Source organism: Mirounga leonina, unplaced genomic scaffold (genome assembly GCF_011800145.1).
Source record: "Mirounga leonina isolate KUSES-001 unplaced genomic scaffold, KU_Mleo_1.0 Mir_418, whole genome shotgun sequence".
NCBI classification, from domain to species: domain Eukaryota; kingdom Metazoa; phylum Chordata; class Mammalia; order Carnivora; family Phocidae; genus Mirounga; species Mirounga leonina.
Genome location: NW_023270739.1, coordinates 2,021,129 through 2,041,876, shown reverse-complemented (window position 1 = coordinate 2,041,876; position 20,748 = coordinate 2,021,129). Strand labels below are relative to the sequence as shown.

Here is a 20,748-nt window from a genome sequence, read left to right as displayed (position 1 = left end):
GCATCTCGGTGCCCACCAGCGCTCAGTTCCTGGGCTTGCTCTGGCCGTTGCCCTGGTCTGCCTGGCATGGCGAGCGAGGCCATAATGCTCCTTGTCCCCAGGTTCTCATTGACTGGATCAACGATGTACTGGTGGAGGAGAGAATCATCGTGAAGCAGCTGGAGGAGGACCTTTACGACGGCCAGGTGCTGCAGAAGCTCTTGGGTGAGTCCACGGGCACCCCAGCAAAGGGCCACCGTGGGGTGGTCCCCAGGCTGGGCCACTCGATTCTCTGCAAGGTGGCATGGGCCACATGTCCTCAGGGTGGCCTGAGCCCATGCTCCAGGTGGCAGCTCCTGGGCTGCAGCAGGCCACGCCCAGCTTCCAGAACTTTCCCATGGGGACAGGGAGATGGGGCAAGAATGGTGCCACTTCCTCTGTGGGTCAGCCCTCCTACAGGGGCGGTGGGGAGGGAATGGCCCACATGTCATGCCCTTGCTCAGCCTGTCCTCCAGAAGTACATTTGGAGGGAAGAAGTTGTGTTTGTCTTGGTTGTTCCTCTGTTGGACGAAGATTCACCTTGTGGCAGGTGTGGATCTAGGCTCTGGGGATGCAGTGGTAACGAGAAGGGGGGTCCCCTCGCCCACCTGTCCCCCTACATTCTGGCAGAGGGAAGAAAGAGAAATGTTATGGGACACAAACAGATGCTTTAAGAGAGTGGCACGTGCTAGGAAGGAAGCCAGAAGGTCACGGGGCGGAGAGGGTTTGGGCAGTGGGGGCGGCTATCTGGGGAGGGGACATCTGAGCAGATATCTGCACCACCAGCCTCAGAAGAACATTCCAGGCCAAGACTCGGATGTGAGGAAGACTCTGTAGTGCTTAAAGATTAGTGGAAGGAGGCTGCAGGAGGTGGGGGAGAGGGGTCGTGGGGGTGCTGGATGGGGCCGGGAAGATGGACGAGGCTAGATCGCGTCCAGAAAAGGCTTTTATTCCAAGTGACAGGGAACCGCTAGAGCTTTTGAGCAGGGCCGTGACATGATCTGAGCTAGGTGTTTTATGAAGTCACCTGGGCTTCTGGGTATAGAAGGCGGGGGTCGGGAGCAGGAGCTGAGATCGGTCAGGAGGCTGTTCCGGCAGCCCGGACATCAGATGAAGCGGCTCAGACTAGGGGGAGGTGCAGACCCGGGGGGAGGGATCTTGGAGGTTGGAGCTGCCAGAGATGTCAAGGCTGACATGACAGCCAGGTCTGTGGCCTGAGCAGCTGGGGAACCAGGGGCCCCTTGGGAGGAGCGTGGGGGGTGGGGAATGAGGAGGTGGGTGTTGCAGCAGCCGGGGCCTGTTCTACCTGAGTCAGTGGCCAGGTGAGGATGGAGAGCTCGGCAGCAGAGGTGATGCTTAGCGCCGTGGTACCCAGGGGCCTCACCTGGAGAGGGTGGTCCAGATTCATTAGTTGGCTGAAGGCCAAATGGCCAGAAATTTCTCAGTATTTGGCTGAGCCAGGGATCCCCGTCTTGGAATGACTCCCACGGTACAAGAATAAATTTGAAATGTTATCGGGATTGGTAATCATTAACACCAGTTTATTATTAAAAATGGCGGTCAGGTGGAATCATTATATTGTATGCCTGAAACTAATATAACGCTCTACGTGTATTATGTGTGGATAAAAAAAAGTGTCGGTCAGAGTTTTGATGTTTCAGATCGTAGTGTTGGTGTGGTCATTCCCAGGGTCATCCTCAGCCCTGTCGGGGGCTACGGTCCCCTCAGGGTCGTTATACTGGACATTCGTGATGACAGATACTTTCAGTAGAGAAGGGGCGAGGAGCGCATGGATCTTCGGATCCGCCAGCAAGGATTCTTCTGATGGGGTTGCTGCCCGGGTTACCAGCTGTCCTCCTTGTCTGAGGTGAAGACTGAGCTCCCCCTCGGCTCTTGGACTCAAAGAGTTGGCCGTGGGTGACGCCGCTGTCTTACTGAAACGGTCCCTTAAGCAGGTGCCTGGTTCCCTGCCGGAGGGAGATACTTTCTAGCATTTTCAGAAGCAAACTTAAGAGTGTTCCACTCAATTTTTTTCCTTCCGATGCTTCTGCACGCCCCTGTGGCTTCATTCACCCAGTTGCTTGAAAAAGTCGTGTCCTAAGCCTGAGTTCTAGCAGGGCGGGGAGGGGGGCGGGTTGCTGATAACCATCACCGGATCATAGGACAGGCTCTGAATTTGCCTGTAAATGGTGCCGGCCCCTCCCAGGCGACGAGTGACAGGGGCATCCTTAGAGCAGGTATCAGGTAAGAATTCTTGCCCCTCAAGGCACGTCCTTTGGTACCCCCCTCAGCTGGCAAATGTCACACTCGATCCGAAGCTGCATGATTGTCCGTCGTCCTGCGTCGGCTGTGTTACCCTCTGGGTTGCGGGAGGCTGGCTCTGGCAGCTGACTTCCATCCCGCGTGAATACCTTACTTGAGTACTTAATAAGGCGATTCCAGAATCTCTCATATGTCAAGTGGGTTGACACGCTCCTCTGTGGGACGAAAAGAACCATGGAAGAGAATTCTCGGATCTGAACACAAACCCAGCATGTCTTGCCTGGTTGTTGATTACTCACTGCTGATGTCGCTGTGCCCACGAGATGCAGCAGGGACCCGTGTGAGCACATGGTCCTCGAGCCCAGGGTTAGCAGGAATGACACCCACGTGGACTAGACATTCGGCTTGTCACTGTCTCCAAAGGCAGAAGCCAAAGCCAGAAAGGAGACTGTGGCCGAGTGCCGAGGCCAAAGCTGACCTGTGCATCTGGAGAGAGGAGAGGGGTGCGGCCGGGGCCCTGGGTGGGCAGGAAGGGGTCGGGAAGAGGAGGAGCCAGCGAAGGAGTCTGAAGGGTCCAGCTGTAGGGAGGAGGCAGGGAGGGGTAGGGGAAGGGTGTTTCAAGGAGGCAGGAGTGAGGACAGAGAGTGGACCTCTGGATGTGGCCATGTGAGATCACCAAGTGCAAGTCAGCAGCAGAACCCCAGCTGGGTCCCTCTTCTTGAGAGCAGACCCTGGAAGCAGCTGCCGACTCTGCCCCGTGGCAGGTTTTGGCGGGTGTAACTCTTCCGCAAGGTGGGCCATGTGTGGGCAGAGGGAGGGTGCCCCTGCCGGGGTCCCAGGGGCCTCCTGGGCTGGCTGTGGTCCCACTTCTAACTCCTGGCACTCCCTTCTCCTTGCAAAAGGCAGGCCCTTCCCTGCGCAGGGAGTGTTCACAGCCCTGCATTCAGCCTCACCACGTTTGCCTGCCACATCTGAGGATCCACCCCAGCTTCCTTGGTCCCTCTCCGTGCTCTGAAGCCAGGTGGTGGCCGCAGCAAAGCCAGCAGAGCCTGGAGCGGCCCCTGGGGCCCATTGGTAGGCAGAGTGATGCCGGTGACTCGGGCAGCCAGATGTGTGATCCTCTCCCACGTGGCAGGGCTAGCAGGACCAGCCTCAGGCAGCACCCAGGTGCAACCAGCCTCCTCGGTTCCTGTCATCGGCTGAATTGTGTCCCCCCCCGCCCAGAAGTCATAAGTTGAAATCCTAATCCCTAGGACCTCAGAATGTGGCTGTATTTGGAGACAGGGTCTTTTTAGAAGTCATTAAGTTAAAATGAGATCATTGGGGGGTGGGCCCTAAACCCATACAGCTGGTGTCCTTTTAAGAAGAAGAGATCAAGACAGACACACATAGTGGGACAGCCATGTGAGGACACGGGGAGAGAGGCCTCAGGGGAAAGCAGCTCTGCCAGCCCCTGATCTCAGATTTCTAACCTCCAGGATCCTGAGAGAAAGTACATTTGCATTGTTTACGCCCCCTGGTCTGAGGTCCTCTGTGACTGCAGCCCTAACAGGCTGGTACAGTTTCCTTTCCGCCTCCAGCACGCCTCCTCCTTCAGCCTGGGTATCACGGCCACGTTCAGCCTGCAGGGGCTGCAGGGTTGGCTGGTGGAGGGGACGGCAGAGGCGTACCGGGCTCCCCGTCTCCCAGCAGGCGAGGCTCTTGGACCACCCAGCTCTGTAACCCTCCTTCCTTCCCCAGGATCCTCCGCTCTGCCCTGTAACACCTGGGGGACCTGCTGTGTATTTTCAGGGTGTTCATATGGAACAGCTGTGGCTTATCCAGCTAGGATCTGTCAGATGCAGAGGGACATCAAAATATATAAACAGCAACCACTTCTAGCCCCGGCTGGATGCATTTGGTTGAGCTGCTTTGTTTTGCTTCTAGCACTCAACGGCTACAGCCCGATGTTATGGAGGTGAGGTTGCCTCCCCGATGTTATGGAGGTGAGGTTGCCTCCCCCGCTGGGGAGCCTCTTGTCTGTGCTGCATCCAGCCCCAGGACAGTGCCTGGTGCACAGAAGGTGCTCATGTAACTGTTTTGTGAGCTAACGAAGGAAAGAAGCAAAGGAAGAAGCATCCCAAGCCCCACAGGCATTGCTCTGTAATGATACTATCCTGGGGGGAATATTAAAACAGTTTGCTCTAGTTCTAATCGAGGGAGGGGAGGACATGGGGAGAGAATGCTGAGTTAGCGGGCCTCCAGACGGAATGCCGTACACAGAGCTTTGGGGGGACCACTTGCGAAACGGGAGCCCCACCATGACCAGCCTGGCCTCCGCTGTCTGCTGTCCCCCCCTTCAGTGCCACAGCCAGCAGCCACGTCCTGGCTCGCGGCCGGTTGGGCTCTGTGCCGGGCACCGTGGTCACCCTCCCGGGGAACAGGTCGCCATGTTCTGCGATGCGGCTGCTGTTGATTTGCTGAGGAGAGACATCCCATCAGGAGACACCTGGGTCTTAGAGCCCCTTCTTGCCTTGCCCCTTAGCAGGTGGGGGGCCCACGCGGCGGCAAAGGGGGTGGGGCTCCCACTGAGGCCGGGCTCGGGGTCAGTCACCGGATCTGGAGCAGATGTGGCGGTTCTTGTCGGGCTTGTCGGGGTCCTCCAGTGAGCTTCCGGCTCACTCTCGGGGATAAAGTCGTTCGTGGTGGTGTCTGCGAACATCTCGCCATCCTTACCGCGGTGTCCTGCTATTAGAGAAACAAGAGGACCCAGTGCACCGCCTCCTCCGCTCCGGCCCCGTCCCCGTCCCTGCGGGTCCCCTCCCTGCCCCCCAGTTGCACCTTGAGTCATTTTTTCCATGTCACGTGCCTAGAATGTTCCCGAGTGGGACACCTCCAGGTCTGCCCTCGACCTCCATGCCCCCTTTCTGCCCTGGAGTACTTTTCCAAGGAACACAAAGGACTAGAAAGCTCGGAGCTCCGTGGCTCCCCGTCCTGACAGCGCCCCACTGCTCTGTGATGATCTGCTCGCCCCGGGCTGGGTGGGGGAGTGGTCCCCTTGCGGCTGGGGCACCAGGCGGCCCCGAGACCCTCCATCGTTTCCTCACGCCCTGCGTCTTGCTCTTGTCCTTCTCGTTGCAGAAAAACTGGCGGGCTGCAAGCTGAATGTGGCTGAGGTGACACAGTCCGAGATCGGGCAGAAGCAGAAGCTGCAGACGGTGCTGGAAGCCGTGCATGGCCTACTGCGGCCCCACGGCTGGGCGCTCCAGTGGACCGTTGACTGTGAGTAGTCTCGGGGGACACTGAGCCTGTCCCCTCAGCTCTCCACGCTGTCATTCATCATGGCCTTTCTGGGCTTGCATGTTCAAAACCCGTTCCCGCTGCTGCTCTATGGAAGGCAGCTAGGACAGGCCAAAGCCAGCATCCCCACTCTTGGGAGCTAGCTCCTAGGTGAGAGACGAAGTCACGCCTGTCATTGCCTTTTTTTCCCCCTGGCTTCTGAGAGGAAAGAAGTTGTTTCTGTTTGGGTGGGGCAGGGGAGGCTCCCAGAGGAAGGAGGGGAAAGAGAGAAGCTCTGTGGGGTTTTTGGAAGGGACCCAACCCCAGATACCCATGGCACCAACAGCAAATGAGCTGTTCTAGCCATGACCCGCTGGAGCAGGTCCTCAGGAAAAGATTCATGCTGGCCTCTGGGATAAATCACCGCGTGCTGCCATGACGAGTATGTGACATCACAGTATTCTCAGCCAAGACCTCAAGCCAGAAAGGTGAAGAACTAAAGCGAGAGGGTGCCTGGGTGGCTCAGTTGTTAAGCGTCTGCCTTTCGGCTCAGGTCATGATCTCAGGGTCCTGGGATCGAGTCCCACATCGGGCTCCCCGCTCGGCGGGAAGCCTGCTTCTCCCTCTGACCCTCTTCCCTCTCGTGCTCTCTGTCTCTCATTCTCTCTCTCAAATAAATAAATAAATAAAATCTTTTAAAAAAAAAATAAGAAAACTGGGTTGGGTTGAGGTAGTCAACAAATTCTAGAAGGAAACAGACTTTTAAATACTATGAAATGTCAGACTGATTAAGAAGTAATGAATGGGGGCACCTGGGTGGCTCAGCCGTTAAGCGTCTGCCTTCGGCTCAGGTCATGATCCCGGGGTCCTGGGATCGAGCCCTGCATCGGGCTCCCCGCTCGGCGGGAAGCCTGCTTCTCCCTCCCCCACTCCCCCTGCTTGTGTTCCCTCTCTCGCTGTGTCTCTCTCTGTCAAATAAATAAATAAAATCTTTAAAAAAAAAAAAAAAAGAACTAAAGCAAGAGAAGCCGGAAAGTTCTTTGTCGGGGCTGCCCCGCCCAGCACCCTCCCCCCCTCCCATCCTCAGTGCAGGGCAGGCAGGGCCTGGCCAGGAAGCTCTCCACCCCCCTCCCCTGGAGCACCATCCACCCTTGCTTCCCTCCCTCGTGTAGGAGGTTGATAGTGCAGAGGGAGAACTTTTAAGCGCCAGGGATAATAATGCACATTATTGTGACGGCTAAGTGGCCGTGATGACCCATCTTCCACAAAATTCTCCCTTCCCTATGCTAATTTCACTCTCCTGCCCGCTCCGTCTCCTTATCACACCACCCAGTTGACCCCTTTTAAAAATGCTGTGCTTTTGAAAGTGGTTGCACGTGTCACCTGAAAGCCAACAGGAAGGGAACAAATTAGAAAAGAGAAGTAAATTCATACAAGGCGCTCATCGTCTTCGTTTTTCCGTGGCCGGTGCTTTTTTTTCCACCCATGGTTTTTCTCTGCGGTCTCGTTTGGACGCAGCGTCTTTATTGCCTTTTGGACATGGGCTTGGGGCTCCTGCAGAACCTGATCTAAACCAGCTCCCTTCTTCCCTCCCCCGACAAGCAATTCATGGGAAGAACCTGGTGGCCATCCTCCACCTCCTCGTGTCCCTGGCCATGCACTTCCGGGCCCCGATCCGCCTCCCCGAGCACGTGTCCGTGCAGGTGATTGTTGCGCGGGTGAGTATCGGGCTTGCCCTCCATGCTACCAGAGGGGTGTGGGGACGCTTTCCTCCTGTGGATTCCCTCCCTGCTTTTTTTTTTTCCTCCTAAGAGGCTACCTTCTGTTTTCTCCTCTTGACAAAAATGTGTGTCTCACCCTGGCTTGGAGACAAATGATTGGAGCCGGAACAATGGCACTGATTTGGAGAGAGGCAGATTCAAAGGCATGAGCATATTGAGGTTTAATTTTCCAGATTTTTTTTTTTTAAAGAATATTCATTTCTCTCCAAAGCCAAGTAGTTGGAACTCAGTTCTCTTGAATGAGCTTATTACTCACCGGAGAGGGTTGAGACCAGCGGTAGGAAATAGATACCCCAATTAAAGCTCCTCTGCATCTGCTCTGCATTCTATCCATCATTCCCCATGATCTCTCTCTTAGGGTCGTTTCTCTTGCTTCCCTTGGAGAAATGTAACTGGGAGCCAGGGTCCTTCTGACAGGGACAGAGCAGCCTTTCCTACCGTGTCCCCTGCATTTAAGGGGACAGACCCAGCCCTGGCTCTGTGTTTGCGGTCTTGTCCAGTAAATGCGTATGAAGCACCTACTGTGTCCTTGGCACTGGGCACTGGCTATCGGGGACACCAAATGGGGAAAAACACTCTGATTGCGAAAGCACTGCTCTCCTGCCAGACCGATGAGGTTTCGCTCGGAACCCGGATATCTGTGTGTTTATAGACTTGCGATGTCCAAGTCCATGTTTTCCCTTATTGGCCCCGTGCTCTGCGGGCTGCAGAGCTCTGGCTGGTCCCAGTTTTCCGAAGCTGTCTGACCCTTCTGTTACCCCGGGAGCTTCGCCCTGACCGGGTGGGCGGAATGCCCCTTTCTGGCATCAGGGGAGGGTTACCCCCCGCCGTGTGGCCCTGCTTGCTTCCTAAGGCGGGATGTTTGTGGTCAGTGGTGGTGATGGGGTCAGGGACCATTCCTGCTGCCCTAACCCTGGGCACCCACTCGAGGCGGCCAGCTGGGAAAGGCTTCCCAAGGACACGTGGGCATGTGGTTCCCAAACCCGTGTCCGTCAGAATCGAGGCCCCATGAGCGCCATACAGCTCAGTAATCAAGGCATTTCCTTTCAGGCCTGCGCTTTGGTCCAAGAAAATCTTTTGGGTTTTCAGAAAGTTTTACTGACTCGGGCAAACCCTTCTTTGCTGGCGCCTCCTGCCTGACCAGGGTTACGGAAGGATTCTTTGGGCCACACCCAAAGGGGTATGAATCAGGGACCGGGGGTCCCGGGAACTGGCCTCAGAAGCCCGCCTCCCAGAGCCCAGGGCCTGTCAATCCACATCCGCTTATCCGGTCGGAGATGGGAAATGCAAGGAATATGGGGGTCCGTGGAGGGAAGGGATGAGGACAGGGGCCTCATTTACCACCTGGCAGCATGGCCTTGGGCGATCACTTGATTCCTCCGAGTTGCAGTGATTTCCCCAGAAATCTGAGATTATGCTATAAACCTCTGAAATGCTTAGCTTCATGTGTCCAGTACCTCGCCCTGGGCCTGGCATTTAGTAGGTGCCTAATATGTGCATGGATGAGTAAGTGAGTGAAATGTCTCGGCACCTCCCTCGGTGGGCTCTCCTGGGAAGCCGTGAGGCCGCTGATGGCCGCTCAAGGGTGGTTGCCTGCATTTGTAAGAACCAGCCACGAGAATTCCCTGGAGGCCAAGTTCAGGAAGAGTTGGGGAGCTCAGATCTCGGGAGGTGTCCACGGTGGGTGGCCCGGTGGGAAGTGAGTTCCCTGTTTCTCGAGGGGTTCACATAGGGGCTTGCAGTGCTTGGATTAGCTGGCTGCCGAGCACCACCCTGAGGTCCGGGGACGTCCAGGCTGCCCCCCATCCCCGACCCCCCACCCCGCCACCATCGCTGCGTCTTCACACCTGTGGGGCTTCCGGAGAAGTCCGTCACACACAGTGTCATGTCCTAGCGCTGCTATAGCAAAATACCACAACGTGGGTGTTTTGAAACAACAGACATTGTCCCCTCACCGTTAGGGAGGCCAGAAGTCCTACTCGGGGAGTTGGCAGGGGCCCCGCTCCCTCCGAAGCGTCCAGGGGAGGATCCTTCCTTCCCCCTTCCTGCTTCTGGTGGCTGCGGGCAGTCCTCCGCGTTCCTGATTGTAGACTCGTCTGTCCAGGCTCGGCCTCTTTGTCCCTCGGCCTCTTCTCTCTATGCTTGCGTGTGTCTGTGGCTCTGTTTTCTCTTATAAGGACTCCAGTCCTGTTGGATTTAGGACCTACCCTAACCCCTTATGGCCTCATCTTAACTAGCTGTATCTGCAGACACCCTGTTTCCAAACAAGGTCACGTTCTGAGGTTCGGAACTGTCAGGACTTCGGGGGGGCACACCCTACTTAGCCAAGTGCGCATGTTCTTACACTGGGTGCTTCCCTATGTTATGTGGGTTCCCTGTGCCCCTTACCTCTCCCAGCTGCACGGCGTAGGGGATCCCTTTGGGAGCTAGGGTGTTTCCCCTGAGACCCCCCTCCCCACAGCTGCCGGCTCTCAGAGCAACGTGGAGAGCCTATGGGGAGGAGATGGGAGGGGGCAGTTTCCAGCCACCAAAAGGGTCACCCCCTGTGGTCACCTGCAGTCCGCCCCCGTGGGCGTGGCTTGGATGCTGCCTCTAAGGTGGTCTGGCCCCAGGGCCGTCTGCACACAGCTCAGCTACCCTGCCAGTGATGTCCTTTCTCCCGTCCCCTCTGCCTGCCCGCGTGTTTGTGTATTTATTTGTTCATTTTGGGGTTTGCAGAAGCGGGAAGGCCTGCTGCATTCCAGCCACGTCACGGAGGAGCTGACCACAACAACGGAGTAAGTGGACCCCAGCTGGGGACCCGCACAGACGCAGGGGCCCATTTCCACGCATGTCCCTCAACCCAAGGATGAGGTTTTCACACAAGCGCTGTCCTGGCTTTATGGCCTGCACCCACTTTCTTCAAAGATTTTTTTTCTCTTCTCTGGTGAGGAAGGGCAAGATTGCCGTTTGGTTTGGTATTTAAATGAGAAATTCTCCCAAATAGAAAAATACACAAACTACGTGCGGCACAGGAATTAGAACTTACTGAAGCTGCCCGAAATCTTTTCTGGAGTGGCACCGAGAATGATAAGCAAATAAAAATATAACCGATCCTATTCAGCATCTCTTACAAGGAAGAAAAGGCTAAGGGGAATTTAAAACATTGAGCTTTTGTAGGGTAGGCATGCTAGCGTCTTCAGAGTTTTCCGTGTGAGGACGGAGTTCTTCTCCGAAGCCTTTGGATGTTTATTCCTTATTTTAGAAGGCGAACTTCAAGAATGTGGGGTGGGGGGAGGAGGTGCTCAGAATGGTTAGGGACTCCTTGTCCCCGCTCATTTATCTGTCCGTGCCTCAGCTCTGTTGGAGAGGGAGCCACCCTTCTGAACTAGAACTTCCCTTTGAGAGACAGCTGAGCCGTCGCTCATCTCTTAGAGAAAGCCAGAGGGCAACTTTTAAGAAGTCTAAAAGCCTTCAAATCCATTGAACGTAGCAAATCAAATGGTCTATTTTGCGTGTAGCTTTTAGGCGCCCCCATGGCACCCTGTTAAGGATCTTTAAAATTTGCTGCATTTGTGACTCTCCACCAAACCCGGTTCAGATGAAACAGAACATTAAAGATTGATCGTCTCCGTGAACCCTCCCGCTCCGTTCATGGAGTGATTAATTACTGGGTCACCAATTGACGTCCGGTCTTTCACAGATCCAGGCCTCACGGGAGACCACTCCTAGCGAGGGAGCTGCCGGGTAAATTGGGGAGCCATTGCCATGCGATAGGCAGCACGTCTGTTCCAAGCCCATGGGGTTTGGGGGCGGGGGAGGGGCGGCATGAGGGACAAGGGGCCCGGTGCTCGGCCTGGTCTATAGTGGCTGTCAGGCCTGGCCTGTTTGGGAGCAGGAGGAGGGGAACGAGGAGTGGAGTGGTGTCTTAGTTATCCATAATTGTGTAGCAAACCACCCCAAAACCAAGAGGCTTAAAATGACAGTCCCTTTAGCTGCTGAGGGTGCTGTGAGTCAGACCGGGCCGGGCTCAGCCGGGCAGGCGTTCAGTTCGTCCGGTGGTCGGTGCTGGCTGGTGGCAGGCCTCTGTCCCTGCCCCTGTGCCTCGTCCTTAGGGAGCCGGACTTCCTCCCAGGTGCCCTCAGGGTTCTGACCCCCCCCCCACACACACAGTGTCCTCACACTCTTGTGGGTCAGAGCAAGGCACAAGGTCATCCGAGGTCAGAGAGGGGGAGACGCACTGCCGGGCCCGTTGCAGCGGGCGGGCATGCAGCCCTGGGAAGGAGCGTGGCCCCCTCCTGCAGTCTCCCATGGGGTTTGGTGACCTGAGGGAGGGCAGCTGGGGGAGCTGGGAGCTCTGGAGTCGGGGCTAGTGGGTGGGCGAATGGCCCCGACAATTCACAGCCATCACCAGCACGAGGACCTCCTATGCCGGGCACTGTGCTGGGCGCCCGAGAGGCTAAGGGGTTTGGGACGAGGGCTGGCGGTCTAGCTGGCCAGAAAGGCCGTGTCCGTAGAAATGTGAATTCCAGCCCAGGCAGCTTGTAGGAAGTACCGTGTGGCCCCAGACTCAGCCTCCTGCCTGGTCTCCCCAGCTCTGGGCTTGCTCTCCCCAATCCCTCCCCCTCTGTGTGGCCATAGGGGATCGGATGGAGCATCTAAATCATCAGGTGTCTGCAAAAACCACAAAGTACTGCCCCACCCGCTCGCTGGCCTTCCTGCTCTATCTGGCCTTGGTGCTCTGGCGGCCCACCCTCCCGCAGCCCCAGAGACTCTCCCCACCTTCTGTCTAGCCTCCACCTCCTGTCCATTTCTCTAGAGCCGGCTCCGAGGTCCCCTTCTCCAGGAAGCCCTCCCTGTTTGCCAAACACAAGTGGGCTGATTTCCTTTTAGTTCCCATAGCGTCTCCTATATGTGACACTTTGGGTACCCATGGGCTGTGTTGAAATGTGGGCTTATGGGCAGGGCCACGGGGTTTATGGGAACGGGGTGTTTATTTCTGTATTTCCATGGCGTGCACATAGTAGCTGCTCAAGAGAATGCTGTTAAATAAGATGGAGCCTAAGGGGCTTGAGTCTAGAGGGATTTGGGGATGATATAAAGACCTCCTTGCCTCTCAGGAGGCTCATGCAGGGGAGGACCTGTGGACTGGGGTTGTCGCAGTCCTCATGGAGGGACTAGCCTCTGTGCCTGGTGGTTTCAGCCTCTGCCTGCTAGACTCAGGGCCCCAGTCTGTGATTCTTCAGCATCCCTGAGTTTCGTGATTCCCTGAATGTGCAGCGTGCTTGCTCACCACAGTGGGACCCTTGGGTAATCTGCACCCTTGGACTTCAAAGCTTCCCATTCAGCGGCTCCAGAAGACCCCGTTTTCTGCTGAACTGTTCTGCCTATTAACTGCTCCCATGATTTAAATTCCCCCCCAACTGGTATTAAAGGGGTGGTTTAATTGAAGGTGGCCACTTGCTGCCGATCTTGTGCAGACATTTAGAAATCCACGCACACACTTGTCGTTTGAATTAGAGGGACAGAGAATCTGTTAAAACAGGATTTACATTTTTACAAAAAGCCCTTCAGCAGGGCAATTTGGGGTTCCCTTCATCGTGACCTCACCACACTGTGTTCTAAGCGACCCACTGACGGCTCTCTCTCTCTCTCTGTCTGTTCTCATTTGCAGGATGATGATGGGTCGCTTCGGTAAGTACCTGTGGGGGTGGGGGGCCCGAGGTCACGGGCACTTTGGGGCTGTGGCAGGAAGCTCCCGGATGCGTGGATACACGCTGTCACATGGGGGTCAGGGCCTGCAGGACCCCGTGGGGTCTCCTGTAGCTCCCCCTGGGGTCTCTCTGCTTCTCCGACCTGCCACAGGCAGCGTTAGTTTCAGTGACTGTTCCCAAAGAGCTGTTCCCGACCCTGTGCCAAGCAGCATGACCCCATCTTCATCTCAGCAAGGGTTTCGCAGGGGGTCCTGTTCTGTGCTCATTTCTCACCTGAGCACTCTGAGCTCGGGAGGGAGGGCTTGCCCTGCCCCCTCCAGAAGCCCCCCTTCCCTGAGTCATCCCTGTCCTGGCTGAGGTGGGCTGGGAGGCCCATCTCCCCAGAGGAGCTGGGCGCTGCTGCCTAGTCTCCATGGCAACGGGCTTGCTGGCTGCATCTACATCTCCTCCGCGGGCAGCCCCTCCCCTGCCCTGGGCTTCGGGACAGGGGAGAAGTGGGGGGAAGCTCTCCTCCTCCACTCCCCATGTCCTCCTCGGGTCTCCTCCTTTCTGCCAGCAGAGTTTGTGCCCCCACCGCAGCCTGACTGGGCCACCTGCGCCCCCACTCTCGGGGCCTCCTCGCCCTGCGGGACCCAGCCTCTCTGAGCCTCCCTCACAGGCCACACGCCCTGCAACCCTCCCTGGCTTTCCTCTGCTTCTCTTTGCGCTTTCTGTTCCCTCTGTCTGGAACGCCCTTCCTCCCCTTCTTGTCCCAGCAAACCCCAGCTCCACCTCGTGTGACGCCTCCCTCCTAGCCCTTTGTCCATGGGCCCCGGGCTTGTGGGTGCCTCCAGGGACCAGGCTGCCAACATGAACGAGGGAAGTGGCTAGAACCCTAGTGGTCTTCTGCCCCTTGGCCTCTGTGTGGGGTGGCGGTGGGGCAGACTGGGGGAGCCCGCACCCCCACTTCCATGGCCGGCGCGTTGACGCCGGGCAGGCAGGGATGCGGGCTCAGTGTTGCCACACTTCCAGTTCCTGCAGACAAGCCAGAAATTCCAATTTATATTTTAAAAACGTGGAACAAAACTTTGTTTGGACTGAAGTTCCCACCTGTGAGGGTTGCGCTTGGGCAGACACTGGCCCGTCCTGGCTGACTCGGCCCCTTTCTGTGTCCTTTCTGGCTTGTTTTGGCTACCTGTCCTCTTTTTTTTTTTTTTTTTTTAAGATTTTATTTATTTATTTGAGAGAGAGAGAGTGAGAGAGAGCACATGAGAGGGGGGAGGGTCAGAGGGAGAAGCAGACTCCCTGCAGAGCAGGGAGCCTGATGCGGGACTCGATCCCGGGACTCCAGGATCATGACCTGAGCCGAAGGCAGTCGCTTAACCAACCGAGCCACCCAGGCACCCCAGGCTACCTGTCCTGTTTGTGCTACCTCAGTTTACCCATCTGCCTCCACCCAGCCTGTGTCCCTCCCTGTTTGTCCCTGTGACTATCCCCAGAGCCTCCAGAGAGACATTAGGGAGGGCTGGGGTCAGAGAGGGCATCGAATGAACTGAGCCCGAGCCCTAGCGCTACGCTTGCCAGGCGGTGGGCTTGTGCCTCGATGAGCCGTGTGTTTCATTCTAACACCAGCCGTGAGCTGGGGACTATTTACTCCCACTTTACGGAGGAAGAAACAGGGTTAGGGAAGGAAGCAAGTGGCCTGAAGTCCCGGCACTTTTGAAGGCGGGCGACCGGGACCTATTTTCATTCCCGAGGCCAGGCTTACCGCAGGGGTGAGGCAGAAGCTGGCTGGGCAATGCTGCTCCCGAGCCCCGGCTGCAGGTAAGGGCTGCACAGGGGCGGCGGGCCTCCACGCCCTCCCGTGGCTCCCCTGCACGCCTTCGCTCTGTGAGCCCAGCGGTGGCCAGCTAAATATACCCGGCTGACGTCAAGCTCGCTTCTGCTCCCAGGGTTTTTCTCAAGCTGCATTTAAAGTTTGTATTTTGCTTTGTAAAGATTGAGCTTTTTTTTCCCCCCTCTTAGCAGGCTGTCGTATTGAGTGGAATCTGACTTAAACGATTATAAAAATAATTTACAGCTGCCTTGGTAGAAAAGCTGGAGGAGGGGCACTCCGTGGGGTCGGGCCTTTTGGTTGCTGTTGGCTTTTAGGGGAAGGATGCTGGGCGGTCCTCCCCCCGAACACACGCGCCCCCCACGCGTGTGTGCATGCCATACACACACATACCCACGTCCACCCGCGTGCATGGGTGCGTGTGTGTGCCACATGCATGCATATCCCTACGCACGCACGCGTACACCCTGTATGTACTGTGTGCACACGCATGCACACACATGCGCCCCACGTGGGTGTGCATATACACCCCACACATGCTCGCACACACACAGCCCTTCCACCTCTCCCTTCCTCTCTGCCTCACCTTCCCTCTCCCCACCCCCAAGGCCAAGGAGGATGCTACCTGGGCTGGGCTGGGGCTGTGAGTTGCCTCCCCATGCCCTAGACCTGGGACACCCGAGTGCTTTCCTTTTGGGGCCAGGCTGGGGGGAAGGGCTGGGATGCTTCCTCCAGGAGACCTGGTTCTCTGGCTTACTTGGGTGTCAGCCTGTCTTCTCTCTGATTTCTCCCTCCTTCTCCCTCTCCATGGGCCGGGCCGGGCAGTCCTGAAGCAGGCCCTGGGTCAGCTCTGGTTCTGGGCTCCCGGCCATCTCCAGAGAGGCAGTGGAGGCTTCCTACCCCTACCCCACCCAAGCTGGCTGGGCTCCCCAGCCTCCAGAACTCCATGCTGGGGTCTGCCCTCAAGTAATAGTGGGTCTGTCTGCTGGCTGAGGTCCTCGGAGCATATGTTGCCCCGGGCACCTTGGGGGGACAGCTAGCTCCTGGAAGACAGAAGTCGGGACCCCAAGGCCTTCCAGGTGCCCTCCTCCCTTTCCCTCTCTACCCCGCCAGTGACTCCCCACAGCTCTGCATCCACTCTGAGGCCTCAGTCTTCCTGCCTGGGCTCTGGGCTGCAGCAAGCTTCTGTCCTGCCTCCATGAGGCCCCACCATAGCAACAACAGGCTAGAACCAGGCACCTGGCTCCCGGCCCACCCGGCTCCTTCTTATCCACTGAGAGCCATGTTGACCTGGCCTCCAGTGGCCTCACGTTGGAAAGGGAAGGGATTGATTCTGTGTTGATTTGGAGAGCACGGCTGGGCCCTTGAGTAGCAGAGTGGGTTGGGGCTCACCGGGAAGAAGGAGGCTGGGTGGGACATGACAGAACAGGCCGCCTGAGGCCCTGCAGGTGCTCCCAAAGAGGGGGACACCCCCAGAAGGATTGCTGGAGAGAGATTCTGGAGCAGGGTTTCCTGGTTTGTTCATTTGTTCTGAGGCAGTGGAGGGAACAAGCGAGACTGGTTTCAGCCAGCACGGAGCTGAGAGACCAGCAGCTACTGTCCAGCAGATACATGATAATGAGATGTACTCTCAAGTAGTGATTAAGTGCTTTGAGAAGCATATTAGGGTCAGAGGACAGGTAGTGGGCGTGGGGCACTCTTCTAGGTGTGGATGGTCATGGAAGGCCCTTCAGAGGAGGTGACATCTGAGAGCAAGCTGGAGGAAGTGTGGCAGGTGAACAGCAAGTGCAAAGGCCCTGTGGTGGGTGTGTGATGGAGGAGAAGCCGGGGAGCTGGTTGGTGGAGTGAAGTCGGGGAGGGTGCGTGTGTTGGGGGGTGACTGCACCCACTGGATCCCATGGGCCACGGGAGAGGGAATGAATTTTATTCTAGGAGTGATGAGAAGCGGTTGGAGAGTTTTGGTGGGGGCAGGGGTAGGGAGGGGCAAGAACTGATCCAGTCTACAGTGTTCCTGCTAGGAGAAGGGATCAGAGGGCCGGGAGGGGAGGAGGGAGGCCAGCAAAGCAGGAGACTGCAGCCGCTGAGGGCCGTGGGGCTGGTATGGAGCTAGCAGCCATGCTGATCAGGAGATGTGCTCGGAGGCACTAGCGAGATTTACTGGTACGCAAGGAGTGTGGGGAAGGAGAGAGGCGGGCAAGGGATGCCTCAGGTCGAGGATGTCATGGGTAGATGTCCAAGTGCCGCCTGTGAATTTCACATTACAAGATAGAAATGGGGTTGGGGGGGTACTTAGAAGCATCTTTTCCTTGATTTTGCTCTTCAACCGCACCTGCCCTTGGGTTCTGGCGGGAATGAAGAGGATTCTAGGCGGGCGGGGAGCGTAGGGGCGGGACATCCCGGGAGGTCAGGAGCTGAGTGGTCCCCGGAACGGGCAGGGACATTTCCATAAACCCTACCTGTGCCTCTCCACTTGCCCATGCAGAGCGGGACGCCTTCGACACCCTCTTCGACCACGCCCCGGACAAGCTCAGCGTGGTGAAGAAGGTAAGCTCCAGGCTGGGCTGCTTCCCTCTGTCTCCAGGCTTCTGTCTACAGCATGCACTCCATGCCGGGAAGAAGGTGGGAACGTGTTTGAAATCTCTGAAATGTTTGCCACATGGATTGAAGTGTAATTATAGTCAAAAACGTAACTACAGTGCATAAAATTAGCACCTTTTAACTCAACATCTCTGCTCCCTGGGTATCTTCCTGCCACCCGCCCGCTTCTGTTGAGTGAATTAGCCAGCCAGGCACCACCGTGGCCCTTTATTCCAACTCAAGGCTTTTTCTCAATGTGGAAGTGTTTTTAAGTGTGTCAGCCTGCTGACTCTTGCAGGCCTCATTACCACGAGGCTGTATTCACAACCTGCCCGGTACACAGGCGGGCCTTTGCTGGCTGAACTGCCCCGTGTGTGCATTTGGCCCATTTCCCTCCACAAAGGAGCGCAAGGACAGGCCCTTCATCAGCCCAGGCAGCCTACATGTAGGCTACGGATGGAAACAAACAAAAAACATGCGAACTGAGGCTGTGGAGTCAGGGGCTGGGGAATGATGAGCTTCCAGGGGCATCTGCCAGGAGGGCTTGTTCTCACCCAGAAGGAATCGAGACTCAGCTCTCTGCCTGTGGAGTTATCTGAGCACCTGCAGACATCTCACTTGGGGAGCCAGTGGGAGGATGGATGGACTTTCCACCTCCCTGTAAAAAATCCAAGGAGCAGTCATTTCTGCCCATGCCCTAGGAGAGAGAGCTCTTTGTCTAGCACAATTGCCCAGAACAGGTTTCCTAATGCAGGACTTCTCGGGACCTTTAATATGCTGGCATGCGTTTGGAATTCTCCAAGAGGGGACTCGGTAGGAAGGATTTTCCAAACTTGTTTGTCAGTGGTTTGATCTGTTTGTTTATCTTGTGATTGAATGTATTAAATTCCCATGGAACCCACCTTTGGAAAATGCTGGTCCAGCCTGGGACAATGAGCTTATTAGTTCTTGGAAGCACTTTGCAAAAGGGTAGCAGAACGATCCCAGTGGTCCTTCTGGGGTGGAGCCTACTTGGCATCCTTGGGTCATGAGTGATGCACCTTGGGGCCTCCAAGCAGTGCCCCCAACCCCTACTCCTGCCACATCTGTCTCCTGACAGAACCCATCCGTGAATGCGCAAGAAGATTAAAATCTGCCCCCCCCACCTATCAACTGTGTGACCTGAAGCAGATTATAACTCCTACCTCAGTTTCCCCATCTGTCAGGACTGAGGCAGGACCCACCTCTCCGGGGTGCTGTGAGAGTAAAATATCATCATGTCCATGCAAAGGCCCAGCGCACAAGTACATCGGGTAGCGTTGGGTAGCCATGGCATGGCATGAGGTCTGTCTTTCAGAGATACGATGTTAATTTATTCTTTGAAAAGACGTATTTTAGGCACTAGGGACGAACAAGACAAAATCCTTTCATCTGCCTGACAGCTTCCTACTTCCAGCCTGGCCCTTCCACACCCCCACATTGAGAGTTGCTGTGTTGGTGGCTCCTTGTACCCCAGAATAAAAGCAGGGGGACCCTGTCCACTTCTCCAGGGTCACCCGTCCTACTCTCTTCCATCCCGTCCACATCCAGATGCAGCCTGAAGATCCCAAAGTGTTTGCACATGTGCTCGGGGCCTGGGTGCCCGCTCTACCCGCCCCTCCACTCCCATCTCCCGTTTGGCCTGCCCCGCAGGCCCACTCAGATGCTCCCTCCCTCAGCAGCCTGCGGGGGGACACACGCCTCTCCTTGTGCTCAGCAGAGCTCCCCTCCGTGGCACGTCTCACACGCTGGGCCTGGCCCTTGATTTCTCTGTCATCCCCACCAGGTACATATATGTGTAAGCTTGATCTCAGGGAAGCAGGGCCACCGGCCTCTCCTCTCTAGCAAAAGTTTAAAACTTGTCACCTGTAACTCTTCTCACCCAGCAAACCCAGCTTCAGGGGGACGCAACGCCAGCCAGCAGAATGCCTGGCACGTAGTAGCTGCTCAGTAAATTTGAGTAGCAGGAATAAGGAAAGGCAGTCGTGTCCCGGGGTGGGGGGTGTGTGGCTGGTGTTGCGTCCCCCTGAAGCTGGGTTTGCTGGGTGAGAAGAGTTACAGGTGACAAGTTTTAAACTTTTGCTAAGAGGAGAGCCCGGTGGCCCTGCTTCCCTGAGATCAAGCTTACATAGGTCACTGAAGCGGATGAGTGTGGCCCCTCAGGTCGGCCTTCTCTCATTCCAGGTTGCATCTAAGATGCATCTAAAAACCCAGTTGTCTCCCCCTGACGGTTTTATCCTTCTTGAGGGAGCTGATTGTTCTTCTACAGGATTGTTAAACATGTACGTGTGTGTGGATAAGCACGTGTGTGCCCAGGTTGGCGGACAGAGATGCACGTTCTTCTCCAACGGGGGCGGATGGAAGCATTATTCCATTAAAAACCAAGGGTCGCTGTGAGAACCCGAGCCTTTTATTTTAGCAAACGGAGGAGATGACGGGACCGTCTGACAAAGCCGGTGATGCCCAATGTCCGGTCCATCCCGTCGGATGGGAACAGACGAGCGGACTCTCTCACTCACAGCTCCTGTGTCTTTGCCTTCACAGTCTCTCATCACGTTTGTGAACAAGCACCTGAACAAGCTGAACTTGGAGGTGACGGAACTGGAGACCCAGGTGAGCAGTCCTCTGGGGTTCGTGTTTTCAGCCAGCTCTTGATCCCTGGTGGCAGGCGCCATCTTGTTCGTCTGACAAGGAATGGCCACCCAGCAGTTGGGACAGCAAAGCCCAGCTTCTCTGGCCTTCTCTCGGGCCCTCTGTCTTAATTTCCCGTGGCTGCTGGAACCAAGTCCCACAGACGGAGTGGCTTAAACCACAGACATTTCCATCCTCACCATCCTGGAGGCTGGAGTCTCAGACCTATGTGGGCAGGGCTGTTTCCTTCTGAGGCTGTGAGGGGGTCTCTGTGCCAGGCCTCTCCCCCCGCTGCAGGGTTTTGCCAGTGATTCTTGGCTTCTGTTGGGTTGTAGACGTCCTGCCGGGATCCCTGCCTTCATGGTCACGGGACACTCCCCCCGTGTGTGCGTCTGTGTCCAGATTTTCCATTTTAGTAAGGACACTGGTTGTGTTGGATTAGGGCCCATCCTGGTGACCTCATCTTAACTCCGTTACTTTCAGTAATGACTTCTTCCAAATAAGGTCACGTTCACAGGTTCTGCGGGTTAGGACTCCAACACATCTTTTTAGGGGGACACAGCTCAACCCTAACACCCTCTGAGGCGTCACGCCTCCCCCACCGAAGGGCCTTGGCAGGTGCAATTCTTTAAGTCTAGAACGTTCCGCGCCCTCCCCCTCACCCCGCTTCTGTTCTCCATCGCCATGCTTACTGCGC

The 20,748-nt window shown here is 56.3% G+C and overlaps 1 protein-coding gene across 2 annotated transcripts in view; it reads left to right on the top strand.

Moving 5' to 3' along the window:
- The window catches only part of PARVB (parvin beta), a 75,876-nt gene that overhangs the window by 42,870 nt on the left and 12,258 nt on the right, over positions 1–20,748 (top strand). For both annotated transcript variants that reach the window (XM_034987333.1, XM_034987332.1), the window contains exons 4-10: positions 102–204; positions 5,401–5,541; positions 7,141–7,256; positions 10,038–10,096; positions 12,973–12,992; positions 17,308–17,369; positions 19,965–20,033. In XM_034987333.1, the coding sequence (XP_034843224.1) occupies positions 102–204; positions 5,401–5,541; positions 7,141–7,256; positions 10,038–10,096; positions 12,973–12,992; positions 17,308–17,369; positions 19,965–20,033 (570 nt within the window). The remainder of the gene's footprint in view (positions 1–101; positions 205–5,400; positions 5,542–7,140; positions 7,257–10,037; positions 10,097–12,972; positions 12,993–17,307; positions 17,370–19,964; positions 20,034–20,748) is intronic.